At 44.9% G+C, this 12,663-nt stretch overlaps 1 protein-coding gene across 2 annotated transcripts in view; it reads right to left on the bottom strand.

The window, feature by feature from the left end:
- Nucleotides 1-12,663, bottom strand: part of RANBP9 (RAN binding protein 9) — a 153,569-nt gene that overhangs the window by 3,510 nt on the left and 137,396 nt on the right. For both annotated transcript variants that reach the window (XM_033934627.1, XM_033934628.1), the window contains exons 12-13: nucleotides 6,813-6,964; nucleotides 4,487-4,598 (exon numbers count right to left, since the gene is read on the bottom strand). In XM_033934627.1, coding sequence (XP_033790518.1) covers nucleotides 4,487-4,598; nucleotides 6,813-6,964 — 264 coding nt within the window. The remainder of the gene's footprint in view (nucleotides 1-4,486; nucleotides 4,599-6,812; nucleotides 6,965-12,663) is intronic.

Here is a 12,663-nt window from a genome sequence, read left to right as displayed (position 1 = left end):
TGGCGGTCCCGACACCTGACACGATCGGGGCAAGAGGGAGCTCAAGCCCTCTTGCCCCAGCCAACCGCAGCACCCCCGAAACGATCGGGGCAAGAGGGAGCTCAAGCCCTCTTGCCCCCCCGACTCCCCGATACGATCGGGGCAAAAGGGAGCCCAAGCCCTCTTGCCCCGCCGACTCCCCAACTCCCCGACAATATCGGGCCAGGAGGGAGCCAAAGTCCTCCTGGCCCTGGCGACCCCACCCCAGCTAGTTGTTCGGGCCAGGAGGGAGCCCAAACCCTCATGGCCACGGCGACCCCCTACCCCCACCCCGCACTACATTACGGGCAGGAGGGATCCCAGGCCCTCCTGCCCTTGACGCAAACCCCCCTCCCCCCAACGACCGCCCCCCCCAAGAACCTCCAACCGCCCCCCCCAGCCGACCCGCGACCCCCCTGGCCGACCCCCACGACACCCCCACCCCCCTTCCCCGTACCTTTGTGTAGTTGGCCGGACAGATGGGAGTCAAACTCGCCTGTCCGGCAGGCAGCCAACGACGGAATGAGGCCGGATTGGCCCATCCATCCCAAAGCTCCGCCTACTGGTGGGGCCTAAGGCGCCTGGGCCAATCAGAATAGGCCCGGGAGTCTTAGGTCCCACCTGGGGGCGGGGCCTGAGGCACATGGGCCCAACCCGACCATGTGCCCAAGGCCTCGCCCCCAGGAGGGACCTAAGGCTCCCGGGCCTATTCTGATTGGCCCAGGCGCCTTAGGCCCCACCAGTAGGCGGAGCTTTGGGACGGATGGGCCAATCCGGCCTCATTCCGTCGTTGGCTGCCTGCTGGACAGGCGGGTTTGGCTCCCGTCTGTCCGGCCAACTACACAAAGGTATGGGGAAGGGGGGTGGGGGTGTCGTGGGGGTCGGCCAGGGGGGGTTGCGGGTCGGCTGGGGGGGGGGCGGTCGGAGGTTCTTGGGGGGGCGGTCATTGGGGGGAGGGGAGTTTGCGTCAAGGGCAGGAGGGCCTGGGATCCCTCCTGCCCGTAATGTAGTGCGGGGTGGGGGTAGGGGGTCGCCGTGGCCAGGAGGGTTTGGGCTCCCTCCTGGCCCGATATTGTCGGGGAGTTGGCGGGGCAAGAGGGCTTGGGCTCCCTTTTGCCCCGATCATGTCGGGGAGTCGGGGGGGCAAGAGGGCTTGAGCTCCCTCTTGCCCCGATCGTGTCGGGGAGTTGGGACCGCCAAGAGGAAGCAGCAGGATACCGGTAGGAGCTTCTACATGATGGGGTGGGGGGGGTCGGGAGGCTGTGGGGATGCGAGCGGTCCTTCAGGGTGGGGGTGCGGATGTGGGTGAGAGTGCGTGCGAGCGGTCCTTCGGGGTGGGGGTGCGAGCGGTCCTGCGGGGGGGAATCGGACGTCAAGGGGGGCATCAGGCTTTCAGGGTGGGGACAGGACTTCAAGGGGGAGAGGAGAGTCGGGCGGCGACGGGAGAGTCGGGCAGCACGCGCGGTATATAAAAATTTCTGTACATAAATTTGTGTTTTTCGCGCGCTATACCCGTGTGCGCGTTTTACACGGGTGCGCGTTATCTATGTGAAAATACGGTAATTATTGATTATAGTATTATGGACAGATTTCTTATTCAGTCTGGCTAAACTTTAAAGATGGTTCACTTTGTTTTAAGGTTCCTAGGTACCCGAGTCTCCACAAAGTGGCTTATGATCTGTCTTAGCACTGAGATTTTCTCAAACCTCTTTGTTAACAGAGCCAGCCACCCTTGTGACTATGTTTGGTTACATTTTTTTTTACTTTTACTGAAGTAATTTCTCCAATATTCACTACTTTTACCTAGTTACATCTGATGCTTGCAGTTTTCAGATCTGCTTGATAGAGCAGAACCCCACCCAAAAAACAAAAACAAAACAAAACTGAAAAGCTATGGAGATTACTGTACTGGGGAATAGCCATACACAGATTTTCAAACAAATAAAGTCAGGACACCACAAAACAGAGCATGAGGAATAAGTTATGTTGCATCCTTTTTCAGCCTAAACAATAGTCTCAGTTGCTGACACCACGGTAAAAAAAAAAAAGATACTGTGGTGGGAGCAATTTTTGTTTTATTGCAATTCTCAGCACAATAGCATGCAAATTATATGCATGTTATTTGTACAGAGAATTGCTGATAAAGGGTGGGGGAGAGGAACTGTGCCTGGCATTTACTCAGAAGAACAAGCACTAGCACAGCTCTTCCTGCCTGCCTGCAAATAAATAAATAAAAAGCAGTCCCTGCTTTCCCTTGCCTGAATTGGCGAGCAGGGGTTGCTTTTTTTAATGAGTGCAGCTATTGTGCATGCAGAATACACACAAGAGCTGTGTCTATTAAAAAAAGCACCCCTCCCCCCCCCCTCAACATTGGGGAACTTTTTGGGGGAGAGATCAGCAGGAGGGATGCCATTCCCTCCCCAACAAACCCCCACCACACCAAGCTCCCAAGATGAAGCCCTGCTGGTCTAGCAGGTCGTACCCCCGTACCTTTTTTAGAAGACCAGCAGGAGGGATGCTTACTCCCTCCTGCCGGCAGGCCTGCCTTTTCAAAATGGAGGGCCTTCCCCTTCCCGGTGCATCCTGGGATATACTGGGAAGGGGTCTAAGGCTTTGACTGGCCCAGTGGCCTTGGGAGGGCCCTTAGGTGCCTAGGCTAATCAGGGCCTTAGGCCCCCTTCCAGTGCATCCTGGGATACACCGGGAAGGGGAAGGCACACCATTTTAAAGAGGCAGGCCTACCGGCAGGCAGGAGTAAGCATATTTCCTATCAGTCTTCTAAAAAAGGTATTAGGGGGTGCTTGGAGGGAGGGGGGCTAGCCCACTAGACTACCAGGGTTTCGTCTTGGGGGCTTGGTGTGGTGGAAGGTTGTTGGGAGGAGGGTCCCTCGACATGAAGTGTTCTCGACCCTAGGTCAGGAGAGAGTGGGTATCCCTCCTGCTAATTTTCCGCATGGGGTTGGGGGTATCAGTGGCGAGGGGGGGAACACTAGACTACTAGGCTTATTTTGGGGTTCTGCCAGGGGGGGGGGAGAGGAAATCCAGGCCCTTCGTGCTGGTGGATTTGAATTGCTTTATTTTCCTGTCAATGCCTGAGCAAATCAGCATTCAGGCACCGACAAGAAAGTAAGGATACAACAACTTGGACTTTGCCAGTAAATATTGGCCCCGATTCCTTGTAAATGGAAGGACATTCTTTTTTTGAGAATTGCCCAGAGAGCTCATTTTAATATATGTTCTCATTGTACTACCATTTTAATATTAATAACCTCATTGTAATACATTTGCATAGTACAAATGGAGGCTGCTAGAAAGCATGGAAAAGACCACAGTGAGCCATTTTGATAATTGTGCGATAAAATACATGCATTTAATGATGGTTTAGCGCCATTGTTAAATGCACAGTGACTTTAGAGAATCTGGGCATCATACTCCACCCAAAATTGCTTTTGACACTATGACTCCAACTCCATGCCCTGATGTAATGTTTATCAAGTTATGTTTCAACATTACAGTTATATGCTTCAGTAATCTACACTAACTCAAAATTTGCAAATATATTAAAAGGTCTGTTGTAAAATTTTTAACTAACCCATCTAATCTTCTGTACTATACAATGACCCAATAAACCACCTTACTGAAACACCCAAATAGAAACAGTTTCCATTTATACTAAAAGGACTTACGGAGGGTATGAACCCCAAACTGGAGGCTGAAAGTGTTTCTCTTTCCTTACAAGGAAAGCAAAATGAAGTAAAAGAGGTCTTAGTAGCAGCTCTTTCAGAATGAGGGATTTCATTTACTTTTTTTAATATGCTTAATTTATTTGATGCATCAGCCCTCTTTGTGCAATAGTCATACAAGGAACAAACAGGAGCTCAGAAAATCAACTCCTGAAGCGCTAGGGATCAGTCGTGTTCATGGCCCTGCTAACCAAAACTAAATTAACTGACCAACAGGTAGAATAGATGTTGCAGTGTTAACAAAACCAAACCATTACCCCACTGATACTTGAATTTCGTAAGTATGTTTTCCCAAACCCACTTTTCTCTTTCAGCAAAAAAAAGTAATTTAAGAAACAAAAATCAAAGTGCCTTATGCCAGCACTGATGAAAACAAAGCAGAGACTGATTTTTCTGACTTTAACATTCTCTGTGCTCCACCTTAAATTTCTTGGGGTGGAGGAACACTGTGTTGGAGCACTGCATTAATGATCTAGGACATATTATTCTTTATCTGCTTCCCTTTCTGCTCACACTAACTGCAACATATACAATGATAAAAGCTTAGTGAGGGGTGTCTATTAAAATAAGGAAAAAAATCCCCAGGTAGTTCAAATGAAGAATCCCAGCACTGTTTTCAAGTGAACTAGAAGAAAAAAGAATAAAAATATTTTGGCCCATAAAAAAATAATGTGTCCTTGAATTTAACCAATGTGAATATAAAAAGCATCACTTTGCAACTTTACCTAGTATTGCACTATTAAGAGCCGAGCACACGGGTTCCCTCTGTATTGGGTCAAGCTGGTATCCAACAGGACTGTTCCAAGGATCAGAGTATGCCAGTAAACTAAATGCATCCTAAGGTTAGGGAAAAACACAAGTACACACAGATTATACAATGTAACAAAATTTTATTTTATTTTTGTTCCTGGGTAATAAGTGTTTTTTCTTAATTGCCTATGCCACAAAAGTATAGAAAATGGCTACCATTCCCCTCAAACTCTGCTTTTGTGACCAGGAAATTTACATTTTGAAATTTACTTTTTTTTGCAGAACATTCCAGATTGATTCAAAGCTGAGTAAACTTGGGGGCCCTTTTACTAAGGCACGGTAGGGTATTTCATTACCACAATTTCTTTTTCTTTTTTAAATATCTTTATTTATTAAATTTTCACAAAATAACACTGCCAAAAGCAACACAGCAAACTAAAGCAAACAAAATAAAAAGCATATCCGCTCCTCAACAAGAAAAGCAAAAATCAACAGCTACATAGATACAGAGCCTCCCCTACCCCCTAAACCCCTCCCCCCCAAAAACCCCAAGAGATCTACTTCACAAATCAAAACTAGATAGAGTGTTGTCTCCATCGTAGATATGGGTCCCAAACCTTATGATAAGCTAAGAGTGTATTATGCTTCATAGCGGTAAGGTGGGACATCAAGTGCAAATAATCCAAATGAGAGTAAACTGTTTGAAGAGCGGGCATCCTGTGAGTACGCCAGCACTGCGCCAAAGCAAGTCTGGCAGCTGTAAAAGCAAAGGCTGCCAATTTCTGTTCAGGAGTCGTCAAACCAGGAACTCCCACATTTAGTAAACAACATTCCAGTAATAAGCAACAATGCTTATGAAAGAGCTTAACTAAAAAACAACCCACTCGCTTCCAATAAATTATCACTCCAGGACAGGTCCACTAGATGTGTATAAAGTCCCCCCGCTCTCCACAGTTTTGCCAACAGCGATCGGAACCCACATGAAAAATGGAAAAAAGCCTCTCCGCGGTATAATACCACCTATAGTACATTTTAAAACCATTTTCTATAAAGTTAAGGGATGTTAATTTAAATAACCTCCTATATATAGAATCACAGCTAGCTAGCCCCCTCCCCTCTGAGACGTCCCGCTCCCATTGTGTTTTATAAAGATCTAGCAGTGATTCTCTTTTTAATAATACTCTAGAGACTCTCCCTCTCCGCACCCCTACCCGAAAAGCCTATTCAAGCCAAGTCTCCCCTAAGGATAACTCCCAAAAAGCTCGCTGGAATAGGAAAATCTGTAGGCGCGTATATAGAAAAGAATCTCTATTCTCCAAGCCAAATTCCTCTTGCAAATCCTGAAAGGGACTCATCTGCATATTGTTCCAAAGTTGTCCTAAGGTCCGGAGGCCTGCAGGAATCCACTTATTGTGAATCACCCCCTCTCTACCCAGTGAGGCAGCAGGCAACATCACAATTGCCATTTGAGAAAAAAAAACATACGTTCCGGGAACATCCACCTGCAAAGTGCATACCATTTCCAAAGAACCACTTGCAAAAAAGGATTAGAGGTGCATAACGTTGCGTGCAAACGGTCTCCTGGCACCCAAGGCAACATCCAGAGACACCTGGGGGCTAAAACGTTGTTCAATGTGAATCCAGGGCAAGTCTTCATAGGTAATCCACATCACTACTTCCTGTAAGAGGGCAGCTTGATAATATAAGCGGAAATTGGGAATCCCCATACCCTCTTCTAGTTTAGATCTATATAAAATACTCCGGCGGACTCACGGGGGTTTCTTTTGCCAGATATAGACAAAAACTATAGAGACGAAAAAAAAAACTATCCGGCAAAGCTATAGGAAGGGCCAAAAAAACATAATAATTTAGGTAGAATCATCATTTTGACAGCTGAAATCTGGCCTATCCAACTAAGATGCAATCCCTCCCAACGCTCCAATCAAGAAATAAGACACGTAGACCTCTGGATAATTACATTTATATAATTGCTTATAATCCGCTACTAGATTAACACCCAGGTAAGTGATAAAACTAGATGCCCAAGTAAAAGGGAAGGCAGAGTGCAGTCTATGGACAGCACTATCCTTCAGAATAAGATTTAAGATCTCTGATTTAGTCATATTTACTTTGAAACCAGAAAGGGGGCCAAACCATTCCAGCTCTGCTCCTGAAGGGTTTTGGTGGATATTGCTTGATCCAAGGTCCAAGAGTTACCCCCTCCTCCAGAGTGCGATGCATATAGTACAACTTATCTAGTGCTCATATGTTCTACAAAGTTTAAGTGCAGTGGTAACATACCTTCAGCATTTTTTTGTTAGATGTGTTTTTCCCACATTCTCTTCGTAGTTGCTCACTCATAGCCTGCAGCTCTCTGCCAAAATGGATCATTCTCTCCATGGCCGCCTGGCTACCTCCACACAGCTGACGCCTCAGTTGTCCTGAATCCACTTCTGCAGGAATGAAGGCGACAGGTTACAAAATGTAATGTCTATCAAAATCTGAAATGCAGCAAAGGATATGGAGCTACCAATCTTATCACACCACCTTAGGGTTCTCATAAAGCAGGGAAAAAAAGAAGGAAAGGGATTTTACAATTAGCATATTCCATTTTTCAGTTGTAGCTCAAGGTGAGTTACATTCAGAAAGACTAGTGTGACAGGCAAGACCCTGTCACGTCCATAAACCCTGTTACTAGCCCTACCTGTGCTAAATCAATGCCCATTCTTAGGGAAAGAAAAAGGACTTTAAAGTCTGACAAGCAGACTGCAGGCACCTCAGAAAGGCAGGGACTTGGCAATAGTGCAGCAGCAGTACAAGACACAACTTTAGTCCCCTATTATTTCTTATACAAATCTACAGAGGGAAAGAATCACTTTAATCCTACTGAAGTGCAGGCTGACAAACAAAGGGTTAAAGTGCTTATATGGAGGTATCTGAACAGGGCTATGATTTAAATGACAAAGATTTTGCCATGGAGTGCAGATTTGATCCAGAGCAAGGCACGAGTGATGAATGCATGTTTGATTAAAATGATTAGCCAAGAAACCCAACTGTTTGGTGGTTAAATAAAATGATCCTGTTGATTAAGAAATGGAAATGGAGATTTTGAATGTTTGGGGATAGGAGTAGGTAAGGCTTTGGTGCAGTTGGGAACCGTGTTTAAAAGGAAAGCTGTGTTAAGAGCCCAAAGCTTGTCCCTGTCCATCTGGGAACTTTGAGTGGGTACAGGATGTTCTGTGTAAGGGGGGCTAGAGTTTCCCCACATACTGGCCCTAGCTATAGGAAAGTCAGGGCAGCATTGTGAAGCTTATTTAGTGGTCAGGGTAAATAATTGTGCAGAGATGTGATCCCTGCTCCACTATAGCTACAAAAACGTTAAGAGGAGGTATGAAAGCAGAAGTGCTGCCAAGTGTTGCCTGCTGGCAAAGAAAAGGAGCTCAGGTCCCTGTTGAGGAGGGCTGCCTCGACTGTGACAAAGCAGCCTATAGAACAGAATTGTTTGGTGTAGTTTTTTTCTGTTTTTTGTGTGGAGAAAAATGAAACACTAAATTTTTGGGGATATTAAGGGCCTGCCATGGACTGCTTAATGGAAATGGCTATGACTGCTGAAGAGGCGATTTTTGTGCCTTTTCACTAAAATGTAATTCTATCCCCCCATTACTCTTCTCTTCTATATATAAGTTCATGTAAACCTTTTTTTTTTCCTTCTCTTCCTATATTTTAAGTTCTTGTAAACCGTGCCGAGCTCCACAACATCCGTGGAGATGATGCCGTATATAAACTTAAGGTTTAGTTTAGTTTAGTGTGGAGATAACGTGAAAGAAAACAAACCTTTTTTCTGTTCTGGAAAGTGAAAAGGCTCAGAGGCACTGTCTAAAATCAATCCTGCATAACCCCATTGGCACCTTGTGGAGAACTGATCAGTATGCATGGGGTGGGGATTCGGGCCTTGCCATTTTGAAAGGACTTGACCCTGCTACAGTAGGTACTTTGGATCTGGGTTGGCCACTGTTGGAAACAGGACACTGGGCTTGATGGACCTTCAGTCTGTCCCAGCATGGCATGTTTTTATTCCTGGAGAGCTTACAATCTAAGGGGTTGATGCTGCAACTTTGCATGACAGCTTTTCACTAACACTTAGCACATGGCTTCCTAACGTAAGAGTATCCTCAAAGTTATGCTCCTCAATGCAAATCAGCCCTGCTAAAGGGAAGAACACACTGGATACAGTGCACTTGGGTCTGCACTAGTAGAAGCTGTGTCTTGTACTCAATATTGGAACCCAGGTTCCATTCACATATCTGAGTATGTCCTGGAATACTAGTCTATGTAGAAAATTTTTGCAATACCAATATTTTTTTTGTGAAATACGCAAATATGTACGATTACAACTAGGATGCAAATACAATTTTTTGTCTTCCCACAGTCAAGCACTATGCTCTGGGGGATATTGTCTCCTGTATTCGATTATTGTAATGCTTTGTACCTTGGGCTGCCAAAATATGTCGTTCAGGTGCTAAAAGTTGCGCAGAATGCTGCCGCACGTATAATCGTGAGAGCCTTGAGGTTTGATCATGTTACACCCATTCCATATGATTTGCACTGACTGCCTGCCTATCAGTGGACGTGTCAAATTTAAGGTCTTGTGTTTGATCTTCAAGCTTTTGAAGGATGAAGGGCAGTTAATACTTTGATCTCTGTTACGATCCATGGACAAGCTGTGTCTAAATGTGCCATCATTGAGTGTGATGAGACTCTGGGCAATGGAGGGCTATGTTGACGATACAATGGGTATTGTACTGAATGAGTTACCCATGGAGATGAGAAGTTTATCAGGGATACTGCAGTTTAGGAAGATGTTAAAAACTAAATTAAAACTTAGTTTTATAAACTGGCCCCCATCAGCCAATTTGGAGCTCAACTCAGTTAACATTAAAAGGAAAAATACAAAAGAACTAGACAAGAAAAAAACTAAAGCAGGAGAAGTAGAAGTAGTTAATTTCCAAAGTGCTTGGCAAACAGAATTGTCTTCAAAGCCTTAGTGATTGATAAGAAGGAGGAATAAGCTTCTTAATGAAAGCGGCAAGTTATTCCAGAGCTCTGGCAATTTGAAGGAGAAAGAATGACTAAATTGCTTAATAGATTTACTTTTATTGCATTTAAGATTGTATTTGGCTTCTTTCTTACTCTTGTCCTTTTGGACTGGAATGTGTGTAGATCTCACTTGGCCAGAAGCTCTCAGAAATTAAAACTCTCCTTTCCCTCTCTTAGTGGTAAAAGTAAATCTATTAAGCAATTTAGTGTTATTGTCGTAATCTGTGGTTTCAATTTTATGCTTTATATGTCTTTTGACTGAGTTAATTCTAATGCCTGTAGTTGTTTTGATTGATCCTGGACTGTCTTCGAGCTCATATCTGATTTTCAGACCCTTAAACTCTGCCTCAAGTTAAAATCATGCAACTGCATCCTGGACCCATTTCCCTCCTACCTATTTGAGAAAATCCCTGCACAGGCCATCACATCTCTTACCAAACTCATAAATTCTGCCCTATTATCAGGCCTATTCTCCACTGAAATGGGACACATTGCATTGACCCCTTTACTAAAAAAGCTGACCTAGACCCCTCCATACCATCCAACTACCGTCCAATAGCAAATATCCCTCTCCTCACCAAACTGCTTGAGTCTATCATATCTACCCAGCTCTCTTCCTACTTAGAAAGATTCTCCATCCTCTTACCTTACCAATATGGCTTCAGACCCAACTTCTGCACTGAATCCCTATTGGCCTCTCTAATCTCTAAGGTTCAGCAACTGCATTCTCGTAACAAGTTTGCTGTCCTTCTACAATTCGATCTCTCCGCAGCTTTTGACGTTGTCCACCACGACATTCTAATTTTCCAACTCTCTGAGATAGGCATTAGCTCCATAGTTCTTGATTGGTTCTCCAAATTCTTGCGCTCCCGCTCTTACATGGTTAACATGAGCGGCACCTCATCCTCCCCCTGGACCCCGACTTGTGGTGTCCCACAAGGCTCACCCCTCTCTCCAATCCTCTTTAACATTTACATGTCCTCCCTGAAACTACTCCAACTATCCCCCCTTGAAACTCTTTACACTTACGCTGATGACATCCTCGTCCTCCTTGAGACCGACTCGAACCTCACTAACCTCTCCACGAACATATCCTCATGCATAAAGAACCTCCAATCCTGGGCATTCACAATGCATATGAAACTAAACGAGTCCAAAACAAAACTCCTTTGGCTTGGGCCCAAAATTAGACCATCTACCTTCCTCCATCCCATTGTCCTCCGGCCCCCTATTACAGCTCGAGTTCTCAAGCAAAGTTCTGGGTGTCACCTTAGACTCTTCTCTATCCTTCAACGAACATCTCCAATCCCTGGTGAAGAAATGCTTCTTCAGCCTTCACATGCTAAGGAAAGTCAGACCCTATTTTCACCAAAAACACTTCGCAGTCCTAGTACAATCCATCATCCTCTCCAGATTGGATTATTGCAATTCTATCTACCTTAGCCTAACCAAGAAAAGCCTCCACAGACTTCAGCGGATTCAGAACGCCGCAGCTAAGCTTGTTTTCGCGAAAAGCAAATTTGATCCCGTCTCACCACTCCTGTCTAAGCTCCATTGGCTCCCAGTAATCCCCAGGATCCACTTCAAATGTGTGTGTCTGGCCTACAAGATCCTACATGGCATCCTTCCTGCCGTTATCCCTCTATCCTGGAACTCCCCAACCCCTACTTCCTCCAGATCCTCCCAAATTTTTAAACTATCCTTCCCTTCCATAAAAGGTATTTCCCATGCAGGCAAACTTGGGTCATCCCTCCCCTTTAGAATCACTGAGATCTGGAATAACCTCACCTCCCCACTCCGAACCTCAAGCTCCCTCCAACTCTTCCGCAAACACCTAAAAACCTGGCTATTCTCAAAACTGTAACTATTCCCCCCTCTTAGGCCTCTCACCTTCCCCCTTTACACCTAACTCTTTAATCTCTCCACTGTAGTTCCTCTCTCATCCTTCTTCCTGTAAACCGTGCCGAGCTCCGCATTCGTGGAGATGGTGCGGTATATAAACCCAAGGTTTAGTAATAGTGTTTTTTAATGTCAATTGCCTGTTTTTTGTTTTTTTTATTATTGTGTGTTATTTTATTATGTATGTTGCATTGTTACCTGCCTAGAATTGCAGGATATGCGGGGTATAAATTTTTTAAAATAAAATAAATATCTGCACACCTCACACATGCTCTACAAAAGCTGTACATCATTATGCTCATAGTAAAGAGAAGAAACTGGCATGAAATTCTCACTAATGCTACTGCAGAAGTTGAGCTAACCTTTTTTCTCCTCAAACCTGGCGTTAAAAGCCCCAGCACTGTGCTGAGCCTTTTGGTCTTCTGTGCACTTCTCTACAGATAGACAAAATATATTACCATGTATTTAAATGTGCTGTGCACTAGGGTTTGTGCATAACCCATTTTTGTTATGTGTCTACAAAATTGTGTGTTAAAGCTGAGCTAACTGGTGCAGAGCCTAGAATACTTTTCCGCATCAGCCCCTAAGGGCTCCTTTTATAAAGCCGTGCTAGGGCCTAAACGCGCAGAATAGCACGCGCTAAATTGCCTCGCGCGCTAGCTGCAGTAGATTTTCAGCTAGTGCGCGCTAATCCAGTGCGTGCGCTAAAATGCTTAGCACACCTTCGTAAAAGGAGCCCTAAGTTTGTACATGAGGCAGTGGAGCAGAAGTGGGATTTGGATGGGGCTTCCCTGGTTTTCAGCCCAGTGCTCTAACCACTAAGCTGCTCCTCCAAAAGGGGTAAGGGGAAAGATTCCTTTTTATTTTTCATTCAAACACAAGACATTACTTGCACTTAATGTTGTGGGATTAAAACAAGCGATTATTAAATCCATTAGTTTTTCATGAAGATTTCTGAAAGAATGCACTAAGCTGTCTTTATTATACCATTCCTCTCCTTTTCTGCTCTGCCCCTATTTCCTGTCCTTCTTTGAACTGGCTATTAAATTCTCAGCAGCCACAAAACTGTATTATTTTAGATTTAATCACTTGCCTTTTCTAAATCCAAGCCGAATGTGAATTGCATTCATGTAGCTAAGGTAATGGAAGGTAAAAA

This window comes from Geotrypetes seraphini, chromosome 2 (genome assembly GCF_902459505.1).
Source record: "Geotrypetes seraphini chromosome 2, aGeoSer1.1, whole genome shotgun sequence".
NCBI lineage: Eukaryota > Metazoa > Chordata > Amphibia > Gymnophiona > Dermophiidae > Geotrypetes > Geotrypetes seraphini.
Note: the sequence above shows the minus strand (reverse complement) of the source record. Positions and strands in the feature narration are given on the sequence as shown.